The 15400-nt window shown below is 45.0% G+C and overlaps 1 protein-coding gene and 1 pseudogene across 1 annotated transcript; one reads left to right on the forward strand and one right to left on the reverse strand.

Moving 5' to 3' along the window:
• Positions 1-302: 302 nt before the first annotated feature.
• LOC121602082 (rho guanine nucleotide exchange factor 17-like) lies at positions 303-14363 on the reverse strand. Its single transcript, XM_041930846.1, is given in 14 exon segments — positions 303-2464; positions 2541-2755; positions 2827-2948; positions 3027-3166; positions 3254-3804; positions 3875-4222; positions 4299-4521; positions 10743-10834; positions 10901-11251; positions 11348-11538; positions 11619-11695; positions 11698-11800; positions 11872-11949; positions 13635-14363. Coding segments are annotated over 14 exon segments (2880 nt in total). The 5' UTR covers positions 13740-14363; the 3' UTR covers positions 303-2180.
• LOC121602083 lies at positions 8205-10715 on the forward strand (annotated as a pseudogene).
• Positions 14364-15400: the final 1037 nt, after the last annotated feature.

Raw genomic sequence — 15400 nt, forward strand, 5'->3', positions numbered from 1 at the left:
GTGTCTGTGGGCAGGGGGTGTATATTTATGACACCCCCGATGGCTGATGGTTCTAGTGACGCTTTGACCTCTCTCACACGGCCCAAATGATGTCACGGTAAGCGCGACCGTCGCGTTCTTATTGTAGGTATATCGCAAACGCTTTGTACGACTCAAATCGAACATGCAAAACGTACATGTATGCGGTTAAAGTTAAGCTCAATGTTGATCATATTTTGGAAAAGGGTTAATCAACGGATTGTCATCATTTATTTATCTTTTTAAAATCTTCATATTTTAAAGCTCCATACACAAAACGAAGATCAATTTCGACAAAATGTATTTCGCCGCCCTTTTTTCTCTTTCTTTCTTCACTTTTGCTGGTCACGTATCGGTTATAATTGTAGTATAAATCGTACTATGGTGCTGGCTATTTCACGGAGGGGGGTTTCTTTATAATATTCCTTCAAGTTTATGTTGCTTTCGCCACTTGGTTATGGGTGACACTGTACATAAAAACACGATACAAGAAACAAAAACTATATATCGCACAAGTAAACGTAGGATTTCATATCATGTTGGCTAATTGTTCGGTAACGTAGCATGTTTGTTGTGTTTACAGGTGAGTGATTAAATTACTCCAAAAAAATAAATGACAATAAATCTCCACACTAGTGCTAGGACAACACTACTACTGACGGAGCAAAGCACTTTGCAAACACTAACAGTCAGAATTACATTTTCTCTTCGTCACAATAATCTTGTGAGTGTATTGTTAAAGGGAGTTTCAATATAATATGCCTATATCAATATGTTTACACATCGCATTTGTTTACCTTTTAATTCATCTATTCATGCTCGAAATTGCAATCGGTGCAGTTTTCGTGTTATTATGGCGTTACAAATGAATCATCATTCTGGAATACTTTGTATGCGTAAGTAAGACCCCAGCAGTGGGTAGTGGGTAGGGCAATTCTTTACGTTTTCAAACGCAGCCATGCTGCTTGCCTTCACCGTGATGCACTGCTACTTGCACCCCCTTTTCCAGACGTGGTCCGTCATGACTTGATTTGCTGGTTTTTTTTTCTAAAGAGCTGTGTGTAACACAAAAAATAACGTAACGCACAGTACGAATGTTCTACCTCTATTTACCATTACATTTTACTTCGGTTACGAATGTATACACACATTGGCCAGTCCCGTCTAGCCGGGTACAGGCTCCTGATGCTGCTTGGGGTTTCGGACTAGCGGACTCTCATATTTACACCACACCCGAGCTGAAGTGCAAGGCTTCTTCCTACACACTTCCGAATTGGCTGTTAACTGATTCAATTTTGGATTGGATTGGCGCCTATGACGCTCATCGTCCATGTTTCTTGCTACGTTCCCAAAAGCACGTACGTTTACTCATCGGGCCGCGTATGTGTTTTTACAATTATAAACATGGTTTATAAATAGTCACGGTACAGTGTTAGGTGCTACTATATATATATTGATAGTCTTACACACTGTACTATGTATTATGAGGGAGGGTATGATCGATAGTTAAAATTGTGCACAGATGACGCTCGATACACGAAACGAAACAACGGAAAAGGCTTATTTAATTATAGCAGCGGAATATCTAACGTTGATGCCGGTAACTTTTATCTGTTTGCAATAGGCTACAATAATACGAGAAGGATTCTATCTTGGCTAATACACTCAAAAACAAAACGGGCTAAGCACAACGGTGTACTTGGGCGTACGATAATATTCGCACAAGTACACTGGAATAGTGCAGTCAGCGCGTGTGGCTAACGAACAGGAACCGGTATCCAGGTGCGGGGCGAAAGCGACCCAATGCACACACCTTTACCTTTGCCCCTTGGATGTTTATGCACAGTTAGTTGACATCATCGTGTTCTTATTGTCTTGTGGCAATAGCAACTGTGCTTGCTACATGCACTTGGTTTCAAAATCGTTAAAAAAAGGCTTCACATACCCCACCGTGTGGCGGTTGAAACGAGGCCTAAGCAACACAAAATGGCAAAACAAATCTGCAAGACCAGCTTGCATCACAACAAAACAAAAAATTGCATCGTCACTGATGCCACCCGGAGATACCTTTTTGGAGCCTTCCTAGTGCTCTGGTATTCAAACAAAGGTTACAAAAGAAAAACAACAAACTAGTGGAACGAGTCACTTTTCAGCGCAGGATTTCACACCTTCCAGAGCAACAGGTGATTGGTGCTGTCTTCGCGACCCGCCACCTCACTCAGCGTGTTGTTCCCTGCGCTTCGAAAGTCCTCGTACCCGTCGCCGCCGGATATAACCAGCAGGTCTTGCTGTTGGGACGCTTTGTTAGACTTTCCGCCCGGCTGAGTCGATGGTCCACCGCCAGACGGGATGCATCCTTCCGATGCCAACAGCTCTGCATTGTCCCCGTCCGGCGATTCGACAAACGTCAAAAACCGCACATGCCCCGTATGGCCGTGAGGAAGACCTGTGGGAGAAAAATAACACCAGAGATCCGTTAAGTCACTGCCAGAAAACCTTGGTTGGTACAAAAAACCGCGCACCTGTCACTGCCGGCATCGATGATCCTTTGGCAACGTTGTGAGCGCCTATCGTGAGCAGTACACCGGCACTGGTGCCGACCCAGATTAGGTCCTTGCAAGCCAGCAGCGAGGTCACCCGCAGACAGGCGGCTTTATGCTGCCGGATGATGTCATCACAGTTCGAGAGCATCTTGTTCACGGAGGGTGCTAAGTTTACCTCAAAAATTATCTCAAAGCTGCAAAAGAAAGGTTCATGCGGGGAGTGAGAACATTCACAGAACTTTGCAACGGTCAACAACCGCTGTACCTTTCGTGATGGCAACATTTGATGTGGGCAGAGTTCTGCACAGAAATCCACACGTAGTCGTTTAATACTGTCATATTTGTGATTGGCTTGGAGTCGTTCGATATTTGAATTTGGCTGTCGATCTGAGAAGTAACAAACGCAAGCACCGTTTAGTACAAGCACACTTGTCTTATCTTAAAAAAAAAAAACACCTCACTTACTTGTAAAGTTTTCGTGTTTAATACTTTTATAGTTCCCTGTATTGCGCACCACAGCTTCCCGTGTACGTTAAGCAGCTTCACGACGGGATTGCTCACTGTACCGACTGTCACCGTCAGTGGAGATGAGACATTCCAACCAGCTGCAAACAAAAGGGGAAAATAAACATTTCAATCCGTAAGATATGAATTACTCCCATCACTTTTCCAATTTCTACGACGCTACTCACTTCGATCCCTTGAATACACGCAAATATCACCGTTCGCAAGGGATACAAAGACACGATTATCTAGGTACAGGATCGAGTACACTGCACTCACGTGCGGTATCTTTATCTTGTTCTTCTTGATCCGAATGTTGTCGGTGCAGTTGTACACGTGTATGCAACCGTCCTCGGTGCCCAGCCACATGGTCGATTGCTGATTTTCCGTCTCCTCGGCTGCGTTCGTGCTAGCCGTCGAATCCTGCTGTCGGTGGTTTGGCGTTAGGGAAGCGCTGGTAGCGCACGACTGATTCGACGCAACACGTTCCGGCTGACTTTCGGCGTCCGATTCTTCACTAGAGCTGCCGGAATCGAGCTGAACGTTGGAGTCGTTGTTGATTAACGCCCGTGGTGTACTGCTGCTACTACTTTCGGATGATTTGAACGAACCCTTACGTTCGACCACTTTGGAAGGGGAGCTAGCAACGGTAGCGTTGTTCGGTCTGTTCGATACGCCGCTGTTAACAGACGCATCCACGATTGCTATATTGACGTTCAGCAAGGATGAGTTTGGTACACTGAAATAAACAAGAGGAAAGAGATCAGCTTTACATGCTAAGCTTTTTCCAGCAATCCTCATTCGCTTACCCTTCTTCACTTGCCGGCACCGACGAGACGCACAGTATGCGTGCATTGCACACACCGTTACAGCTCGTTACGGACGGTTCTGGCACTAGGCTGAGCACACACACCTGACCCACGTACCCATCGCTGTTGCACACCCACACGTCCTTCTGCACGCCGAGCGTCGGCGAGGCACAGGTGAATTGCAGACCGGCCCGTGTCTTGCGGATCGGCACGGATACGAAAAACTCCGGTATTTGGCATCGCTCCACACTGTTTGCCAGTTTCTGCTTAGCCTCCGCAAAGATCTCCTCCCACTGGGTGCGTTTTTCGGGCTTCGAAAACACTACCGTCATGTTTTGGATACCACTGCTGCAAGATCAAATTAGTTCAGTCAACGATCGACAAACAGGCAACGAAGGGTGTAGACTAGTTGCGCTTTACTTACGAAGTGTTCCACGTCAACTCCAACACATTCAGCTGCGCATCGTTGGTTTGGCGTTCTGCGAGCTGGCGCTGAATTTCACGCTGCAGCTCCCGGATTGCCTCCTCCAACGACCCGTGGGGACATCGTAAGCTGGCGGTTAGGTCGGAAATCTGGATCAGCTTGCTACTATCCTCGGTGAGATGTTCGATCTCCTTCATGATGCGTCTGACATTCTCATCTTTAGCTAAAATGATTTAAGATGATAACAAAATTGAATATGCAAGCAAGTAGTTTTCTGTAATTTCCAAAACCTTGACCTTCTCTTCAAATGTATTTGAAGTTCTATTCGATTTTTGATGTCTGACAAAATAGACATATCAACAGAAACATTTCCTGAATCAGAGGCCCATTTAAAAAATATGTGTGCTTAGATATCAAAATTACGACACCGATATCAAAGATGTAGTAGTCACTCAGCGATGTTCAGAGAAATAGGTGTTAGTTGAGTCAATCATATAGAGGCCCTATAGTTTAATGCAGTGGCCAGCAATTTTACTGCATGCAAAGTGATTTGTATGCGATAAGATTTTTAGGTAAAATCAACAGCAACACTAATCATAAGCTGTAGCCAATAACGACCACGTATGAATGACGAACTAAGAGGTTTGATCTTTTAAAAGGCCCAGAGTATAGAGCCAGATGTCAATTGTTGTTACGTGTGTAACAGTAAATGAGTAGCTGGGTAGACTTTCTTAGAACTGGCTTTTGTAGGATTTATTGCACAGTTTAAAAATTAGTCTGTTCTTTCTGCTTTATATTTTGCTACTAACTGCGTTTCGCGATGGCGCCCTGTTCGTCGATCAGCTGTGCTACTTGACCCTATTTGACCTGCTCCCGAATTGGTTCTTCATTTGATCATATATTTGTCTCGTATTTGGGAATATCTTTTGTCCTTATCTAACAGGTGCCGCCATCTGGTGTTTTTAGTTCTAACTATTCGAGCTATCCTATACAGCTTGATGTTTTGTAAACATTCGCCTGTCAAAATGCACGAGGTCGTTATCGTGCCAACACCCCACCCCGTAAATCCTTACTAGAGCAGGATTTACTTAAGTTCTGCACGATAAACTTATAGCAGACTTTCAGTGTGGCTTTATATAGCTGAACAGTGTTCATATTTCGCTGAGTACCTTCATATCATGCCAGAATGGAAAGGGATTGCCGGCTATCTCTGGACTCGCCTGATGTGCTTTGCAAAGGACTTTGTCGCAGTTATCCCTGCGCTTCGCTGCAATCAACTCATCGCTCAACCTCAGCTGATCTATGTTTTTAAGTTCGTACTCTCTGCTACTTGCTTGTGAGATGCTAAAATGAATTTTGCCTGCGCGTAAATGTGTAGCACCTAGCCTAAGTAGCATCACGGAAGGTGTAAACATAACCTCACTTATTTTGGCATCGGTGAGTGTATGTGTATATCAAACCCTAATCTGCACATTTCGTTTTTCAGACGCACTTTAGCACGTATGTGTGCCCTCATGACAATGTTCTGCGTTCGTCTCCAACGGAGATGGGTCCCGATCGTAGAAAGCCGAAAGCTGCCGAACCCGTAGAACGCCGATCTTAATCGACTTCTCTCCGCCGTAGGGTCGCCGTAGTTGCTCATCGGATCGGTTTGTTGTGTACCGATCGTTAACCTTGACTCCCCTTTCAGGAACGGTAGAATCGACAGTCCCTGAAAGTGAGCAAAGTTATGGATTAATTTGGTGAAATATTGTTCGTGAAGTAGCAAACTTAGCTGTTTTTTGTAACGAGTGTGAACAAACTCGTTTTGTCTGCTGCCGCCTCTCCGCGATATCACCAAATTTATCTGCCTGATGCTGGATACTTCTCTTTTTACACCGGCCGTGCACCTCATTCCCGATGATTCCGGCAGGACTATTGCACCGGCGCTTTGTGTAAGTGTTAGTAGCACCAATACTGTCGCTAAGCTTTCTTCGATGTTAGCTGGTGTGTTCTTTTGTCCATATGCTGTTGTGGCAGACACTATGCGGAACGGTGTTCTCGATTTTCTCGACGCATAGTTGTATGTTAGAAATTCCTCCCCTTTAATTTGGACTGGTTCATAAAGGAGCATTTTGTGCTGCTCTTCGCTATTTGTGACAACGCAACGGGATCTCAACAAGCATGACTTGGAATCGTGTGCATTCAAACAAGGCTCGCATGAAACCTTTTTTGTCACAATTTGCAGCTGTTTTTGCAAATTAATGTGTCGTAATGTTTTACAAACTACTGTATGTTCTCTTTTGTTCTGCATTTGACACTCTTTATCACTCACGCATTTTTCCGGTCGCGAGTGTATGTTGACGTGCGGATCGTGATGCGGTTCGGAGGATCGCCGCGTTATCACAGAGTTTTTGATGCCAATTGCTGCACCCTCGACTGCCACTGCCGTAGGATTTGCAAGTACCTTCTCGATGTACGCGGATTCACTAACTCGAACAGCACTTGTTGTTTCGCTACGCTGATGCTTCTGATCGTGTTCACTATGTTTTGTATTCGAGGTTTTATTCACAACAGATCGCTTTGATCTTCTTTGTCCTCGAGTTGTAGCCGAATCTTTTCATATTCAAACTTGAGGTTAGCCATTTTGATCTCGAACTCCTTCATGACTATTTCTCGTTCTAGCTTTTGAACTTCTATTAGCTTTTCCAGTGCCGCTTGTTTGGACCTTTTACGTAACGCTGGTATCGATGCATTTGTGGTAGGAGGCCTTCTTGCAGCATGGAATGTTGTGGGTGCTTTTTCCTCTGCAGACAGCTTATTCGCCGAGGCTTCGCCCTCGCTATATGCTGCCCTTTTGGCTCTTCTATCGCCTTCGCAGCTTTCAGCAGGCATCCCCGTCTTCGCGATGGCTTCCTTAGAGGACTGTAGATGACCCATCATCTCCTGAGCTTCGCACTTTGCCACCTTCATCACACACAAATTGCACCAATATTTTGCCATCATAGTGACGCCGACACACCCGTAGTGATACCACTTTTTGCACTTCTCGCAAAGCATCATATTGTCCACGGTGTTATGCCGCTCGCAGCCACCACAATCAAACCCGCGCTTGGTCATCGCGAACACTTTTTAAGGAAAATAACTCTGGATAGAAAGTTTCGCACTAATTTTTAAATGTTGTTACGTGTGTAACAGTAAATGAGTAGCTGGGTAGACTTTCTTAGAACTGGCTTTTGTAGGATTATTGCACAGTTTAAAAATTAGTCTGTTCTTTCTGCTTTATATTTTGCTACTAACTGCGTTTCGCGATGGCGCCCTGTTCGTCGATCAGCTGTGCTACTTGACCCTATTTGACCTGCTCCCGAATTGGTTCTTCATTTGATCATATATTTGTCTCGTATTTGGGAATATCTTTTTGTCCTTATCTAACAGGTGCCGCCATCTGGTGTTTTTTAGTTCTAACTATTCGAGCTATCCTATACAGCTTGATGTTTTGTAAACATTCGCCTGTCAAAATGCACGAGGTCGTTATCGTGCCAACATCAATGAAACAAAATATAAACTAATGTAGGTAAGTTCCAAAGGCTATATAGAGCCCTCACCAGAACCTCTACCACCCCGTGTTGCTAACATTTAAAGAATTCAACGGTATTCACAACACCAGATGTGGTTCAATTAATATACGAACTATCCTTGAGAAACTGAAATGGCCAGATTTTATTGTCAGAAGAACAATAACACAAAAACTCGTTCCGCAATACGCGAATGTTGGATCTATTGTTTACGCTGGGAGTAATAAACTGCTGAAACAACCAATAGACGTGGAGTCGTACCACGGTCGGAGCCATAAATCACCAATCCAAGAATTCGGACCTGTGTTAGTACATTCCATGCTGCACTTTCTATCGTTACCAATGGAACACCGCATATCAAGATGCGACGATATACCGCAAACGCAAACAGTATGCACACAACGCACGTCATGTAAACGGCGCCGTGAGTGCCGCAAAATAAGCCTTATCAATTCCATTGATATGACCACGTTCGGTACGCCACCATACCGGAGGGTGGCAAACCGCTTTATCTAGGTCTAGTTTTTTATAGTATTCTTTAGCCCCGTTGGACCTACGGCTGCAGCAGCACCACGATCCAGCGGCAGTTCGTCTGCAACGCTCCAGCCACCATCACCTGGATCGTACGAATCTAGTGCTTAGCTCAGCATCGGTTTCCCTCATCCTGCATTCCACCCTGTACCGTGTTCCGTAACGCGATTCCGACATGCCGAAAACCGCCGAAACTAAGTTTGTCAACTCGCTCTTCCTAACCAACCTCATCCAAACGCAGTACGGTGAGACGGAGGTGAAAATCAAGGCATACGATGTCGAGCCAGCGTCGGCGGACATTAACGATCCCTACGCAAGATCGTCCATGAACCGGATCCTAATTAAGTGTGTACAATTTGTGTGCAAGACATGAAGCAGCGTTTTTCTTCCCGCATTGATACGCCCATTCTTCTACACCTTCTTCCCAGGTACACGTCGAAGGAAAACCCCACCGAAACGGTAATTACGTTTGTGGCGAAAATTAAACCTACCGAAGGGCTGCTAGTCGAGCAGTTCAAAAAGGCCGATGTGTTCGAGAAGGAAATTCTCATGTACAAGTCGGTACTGCCAGCATGGTAACGATGATTGCCAAGCTCGGTAGTGTTATCGAGCTAGCGCCACAGTAAGTATAGACACCTACAACTGGAAAATTTACTGCTTACCTTCCTCGATTGATTTAGATCGATTCAAACGCTCTACGTGGAATGGTCAGCTGATGCGTTCTGCAGAAGCCATTATATAATATCGTAGACTTAATGATTAGACAAACGATATGGTCGCGTGCATTCAGTGCTTACGTTTGAAATTGTTCGCTCCAGTACAACCCAACAGGCGAACAGGTCATAAACCGTATCGGCGTGCCATTGAAAGCAACAACAAAAAGAACTCTATACGCGGACAATCTTTTTTTGGTTTTGTGTGCTTGGTACAAAGCATATCGCTATCTAGCAACAGATAGCCGACAATTCACAACTACCTCTCACTTGGTGATAAAGCGACCGTTACGTTATCGGATATCGGGAAAATGAATAGGCGCATTTGGGAGCGCACTGCCCAATTGGCAATATGATGACTAATCATCACATCAGATAGTAGCTGCCGAGAAGGATTGATCGCGAACGAATAGCTTGGAGCAACGATGTATCATGCTTCAGCCCTATCAAGAGTGATAGATTATTGAAATAATTTAATTTGTTCAGAAACGAGCAACCGTTTCAACATAAGTATCCTTTTAAATTTCAAAATAACTTTATCCCTGCCATAGACTTATCTACTCCTCGGAGACACCGTCCGATCTGGTCGTGCTCGAGGATCTTACTGCGCGCGGTTATAGCGTGGAGAACCAAACGCTCGGCCTTTCATACGAGCAGAGCAAGATGGCGGTCGAAAAGCTGGCCTTCTTCCATGCTGCCAGCGCAATGATGCTGTCGGAAAATGGACAAGCGTTTCCCAAGTTTACCAAGGGTACGTTCCACGCCGAGCACAAGGATAAACTGAGCTACTTCCCCGATACGATCCGTATGGTTGGCGAAATGGCTGCCGAGCTGGACATTAGCCAACCGATGGCGGACAAGCTTCTGAAGCTTCCGGCAAAAGCGCTGCAGAAAGCAATCGAAGCGTACGAGAGTGATTTCAAAGGATTTAAGGTGCTAAACCACGGTGACTTCTGGACCAACAACATTTTGTTCAAGTACCAGGGTAACGAGCTGGTGGATGCAATTTTCGTAAGAGTCGTTACCATTTACTTTCAGCTAGTCTCTACGCGACTTCTAAATGATTTTTTATTTTGCTTTTTTTGTTGGCAATACAGGTGGATTTCCAAAACTGTGTCGTCGGGTCGCCAATCATCGATCTAGTATATTTCCTGGCTGCCTCACCCGCACACGAAGTGCTCGAGAAGCATCGGGACGAGCTGGTGTACATCTACCACGAAACGCTCGTACTGCTGTTGCAAAAGATGGGTTACATGAAGTCCATTCCCTCCTTGCTCGAGCTGCAGGTGGAGCTGCTCAAACACGGCTCTCTGCAGGTGATCTACGCCCTGACCGTGTCGCCGTTTATGCGTACCAAGGATGCACACAATACGCCTCCGATGCAACCGACCCTGCATAGTCCCAACCAATCCACCAACGTAAAGCAGGTTCTGCGTGCCCATGCTCCGAGCATTGTAGCGCAGCTTAAGGCGTACGAAATGGTTGGCTTGCTCGATTGGGGAGCCAACGAGAGCAAAATTAAGGGCCTTATGTCGCGCTTCCAACGTTAAGACTCGCGAGAAATGGCTTATAACTTGTCATTCAATGCAACGGTGAAAATAAACGCAAAGCTTTTTGGATGTCAATGGCGTTGGAGTTTTACTTACACTTCACAATTTCCAAATCGTCCAGCGAAATCTTCGTGAGATATTTATACTTGTTCGTATCCAACGTCGACGCAACGCTGCCCGGACAGGTCCTGAAAGAATAGTATTAGATCGGTGTTTATATTTTATCCCCACAATAATCCGCTTCAACCACTTACATATTGGTTTTTCGTATCGTTCCACTCCTTCGCTTGATGCTCGTTATCACCAGAAGGTCGTTGAAGAGGAAAAAGCCACGCTCTTTGCGCGTCACCTGCCCCGAAGGCATCGACACCAGGTCGAACAGCAGGAAGGCTCGCTCGGGCGTCACCAGGTCGTTCATACCCTCAATCACACCCTCCAGTTCACGCAGTGCCGTTTCACGTTGCCCATTCTCCAGCGCTTCCTTCTCCTTGCAATTCAAAAACATAAGTATGTCGTGTACAAGCTTTAACGCTTCCTGCAACGGCTTCTGGTCCGGGTGTGTCACATCCGTGTGCTTAATCAGTCTTGTGAAGATAAGTTCGTAGCTGCGCAAAAAACAACAAAATAAACGGAGCAAAAAGTAACGATTGTTAGCCGCAGGAATTCTTATAGAAGTCGACCTTCCCCGAAACGTAACATACTTTGGAAACTTTTGCACGGGTTTGATCAGCAGGTTGTCCAGCGAGAGTTTGCCCTTGTGTTCCCGTGCCATGGCTTCCAGAAACCTTGCAAATGCGGGACACTTTTGTCGCGTGCTACGGATTGCATCCTTTGCTCTATTCCAGTTGTTTACGAAAGAGGTGTACGTGTCGAGTATTACCGGTCGGGAAAACTGGGTACGATGTAAATCAAGAACCCAAAAGTGGTTTAGAGTGCTGCTCATCCTACTCGCGTGAAACCGATCACACTTACCACGTCTACGAACGCGTCGCCAATCATTTGCATCTTGTCCCAGGAGTCCAATCGGCGTCGCAACTCCTCCAAAATCGTTCGTGGATGTTCAGAATCGCCGGAACCATAAAGAATATCTCGTCCACCGTCTGCACATCTACTAGGCCAGCATTTTCCGGAGACTTTAGTTGATTAAGGTATTTCTGCAAAGCGAAACGAATCAGTTGAAATAGGTTGCACGATACTCAGCGAATCAATTACAGCCGCCACTTACCAGTACGATCGTTTGTAGTGATTCTACGTACGACTTTTCGGTGTTGAACAGCTCCACCACCACATGAGTTCGTGTATCCTATGAGAGAATGGGGAAGGAGAAATTGAGTGTGTATGAGAAAGAGGGTTTAAGAGAAAATAATAAGCACACATCACATATATGTATTAGGTCAGGCTTCCTGCCTTCATTTACAACTTGACAAGCCGAACGATTTGGTTAAACTTCGCTCGAGGACCGATTCGGATCCGAGACTGAACTACAACAGTCTGTCGACCCACCGATATGAGGAACGGTAAAATCGGTAACTGAATTAAAATCTCATTCCTGTTAAAAGCTTTTCATGTAGCAGTAATTGAATTTCCTTCACAACTTTTCGCTACGGCTTGCAAACGCTCGGCCATGACAATGGGGCGAGATTGGAGGTAAAGGGATCGAATCGGTCGGACGGATTGATGTGTAACACCGGACCGCTTTGTACCGGGGAACGTAACGAGGGCAGCATCCAATCAAGCAAGCAAAACGGAAGTGGTTGAGTGAATTGATGTATATGGATCGATAGATGGATGCATTAAAGAATGGGTGCATGATTTGGATGTCACACGAGAGAGCAGCACAATCCAGGGCCACTAAAACAGCACCACGATCAAACGGGCCACTGGCTATATGGAGCGACCGTTCTATTGCACATGAACGGTTGACAAACAACAAACAAAAAGCATGACCACGGGTCAAGCTCTTGCCCGTGTAGCATGACGGGCGAGGTTTTGTTTTGTTTATTAATGATAGTAACAAAAAATCAAGCTCAACGATTGCACCACGTAACTGCAGACTATATAATAGCTTTAGAAAATCAATATGAGTAAAATTCAATTACAAGCTGGTTTTTTCGTAGCATATACGAAACCAAAAAATCCAGCACGAATATTTAAACACTCAATTAGCGTTTCGATAAAAATGAATAAAAAAAATGAAATATGCTGTAATGGAAAGCACAATTGATTACAATTTGTGTCTGAGAAAAGTCTGGATGAAACAAGTGTAAGTGAATACACTTGTCTGATCCAGACTTTTCTCAGACACAAATGTAATCAATTGTGCCTTCCATTACAGCATTTTCATTTTTTTATCCATTTTTTATTACTTACAATTGTACAGACCACAAACAATACGTAAATTTATTCATAAAACAAATGGTCAAAAGACTCATTTATTAAACAGCTTGAATTTTTCTTCAGATAATATCACGCTTCAAATTGAAGGATTAGAGATACAATAACATTTCCATCATACAGAACACGAATTGCAATAACGCGTATCCAGTACGGCAGCCACTTGTTGATACCGTATAGTTGCGACTTGGCATGTCCCATATTAACTTCGAACCCAGCGTAGCGATGCATAAGCCTGCCTGTGGGGGAGTGCCTTGGGCGGTGCATTATGACCCCGCACGGTTACGGTGCTTGTGGCGACAAAACGTCACAACGGGCGTTATTGTTGTATAAATAGCGCTAACTATGTCAACCACCCTTCCATCCTACTGAATTTTACCACGACCTTCGCCTGTCAACGTTCAAGTCTTGAAATATGTATATGCTCCGAGAATGCACCCGTTCCCAGAAGTTGGCGCAGGTTGTGGGACAGATGTGAGGAAATGTGTTTACTGGAATAGCGATCACAACAAGTTAAACAGTCACACCGTCCATTTGCGCTTCTGAGACAACGATTACAATACATCAGTATCCGCTGTCCTTGGGTTCACTTACATTATAGCAGCTGATAACGTTGTGCCACATGGTGTTTTCCGATGTCGACTTTGGCGTCCGCTCGGGATCATCCTCCGAATCGGAACAGAAGTTGAGTGGCATCATTGTGTATAGATGTGTTACCGACAATGGTACTATACGAGCAAAGCATCTAATGTGCAATATCGATAGGGATAAAGAAACGGATACAGAACAAACGATGCACTCAACAATTATTTCTCGTGAAATGGTTGGTATTTAAGTGTTCATTGAGACGTTAGACACAACTGTCTACACACTAACAAATCGGTTTTGCATTTTAAACGAATGGTTTCAGTAGTCCGCGTAATAGATGTTGCACCAAACCTTGGAACAAAACTATTATGTTGAATCAACAAAATTCAACAACATTGCTATGCTAGATGAACATTTTTTCGTATCGTCGTTCGCTAGCTGCTGGAAGCACTGATACACACGCACATACGCACAAAATAACGCACCCACCAATATCGACTAGCTTCACCCCCTTGTCCATGTCATTTTGTTTGTATCGGATCGTACAGGTGTATTCTATCTCGGACCAGCTTCATCGAACGCAGCTACCTAACGCTAACGTAGCGCACAGCTAAATTTCACAACACACGCTTAATCTTGCCAACAGTGCATCTCGTTAGGGGCGAGGGATAGTCGTAGGAGCCAGTTTCCTTTTAAGCCATTTGCACGCTAGAATCACACTGGTGCTTTGGAGCACTTTGAGAACGGCACGTTGTGATAACTCCTATTCAGGAAAAAGTTGTTTTGCCTATGACCAGTCACAGTGCCTAGACTTTTTACACTGCTGTGCACTGGGTAGAGCGTCGGATACGATCTAGTTTGTGGAGTGTTACAGCGTAGAGCAGCACAAACAGCTCATACGATACGTAGCGTCAGGCTATTTCTAGCACAGGGAGATGACCAACCCTTCCCACTACTACATCATCGTACAATCGCCTATGGTAACGGTTCGGTTAGAACAGCAAATAGAAGAAAACGACTGGTCTCCAACAGTTCCCTTTGTGAGCGGGCCGCTCCATGATGGAGCGCAATGACGATGGCCTTGCTTCCAGCATCCACGACTGCCGACTAACTGCTGTCAGGTTCGATGAGATACGGGACGCGACAGTAACAGGAAGGATTAAGGATGTTCGTCCCAGAGCCGTCCTTAAGCTTTCCATCAATGATGCCATCAATGGATCGGAAAACTAGGCACCCCCTCTTTCCAGGGAGTGCTGGACGTTTTTTTCTTTCGACAGGGAATTGTTTCACGCCATTTTTGCACCACACTACTTCCGCCTGGTTACAACCGCGAAAGTAAACACACGTTCCCTCGAAGCAACTCGTGAAAACTGCGTGTATGGTACGCCGAGACACTCGAGAGTCAGAGACTGGCTGGTATGCTGTGCGTGAGTCTGAACGTGTGTATGTATGTGTTGTATGTGTGTGTTCATCTTTTCCCTCTTACCAGCTTCCCACAAACATCCCGACGCATGGTTCGCTCAACTCCCACTTTATCGTTCGTATTGCTTCTCTTCTTCTCCTATCAGCCTGTAATCTCACGCTCTCTCTCTATCTCTCTCCATCTCTCTCTCTCTCTCCCTCTTTCTCTCTCTCCCTCTCTCCCTTCTCTTTCTTGTTCGTTCTATTTATTTCTCTCTCATTCTCTCTTTTTATTTTCCCCGTTTTTTTTTGTTTTTTTCCAGCACTCCCTCACGCACACGCGCGCACACACACACGTGCTCACTTCCCAT

Source organism: Anopheles merus, unplaced genomic scaffold, assembly GCF_017562075.2.
Source record: "Anopheles merus strain MAF unplaced genomic scaffold, AmerM5.1 LNR4000292, whole genome shotgun sequence".
Lineage (NCBI taxonomy): Eukaryota > Metazoa > Arthropoda > Insecta > Diptera > Culicidae > Anopheles > Anopheles merus.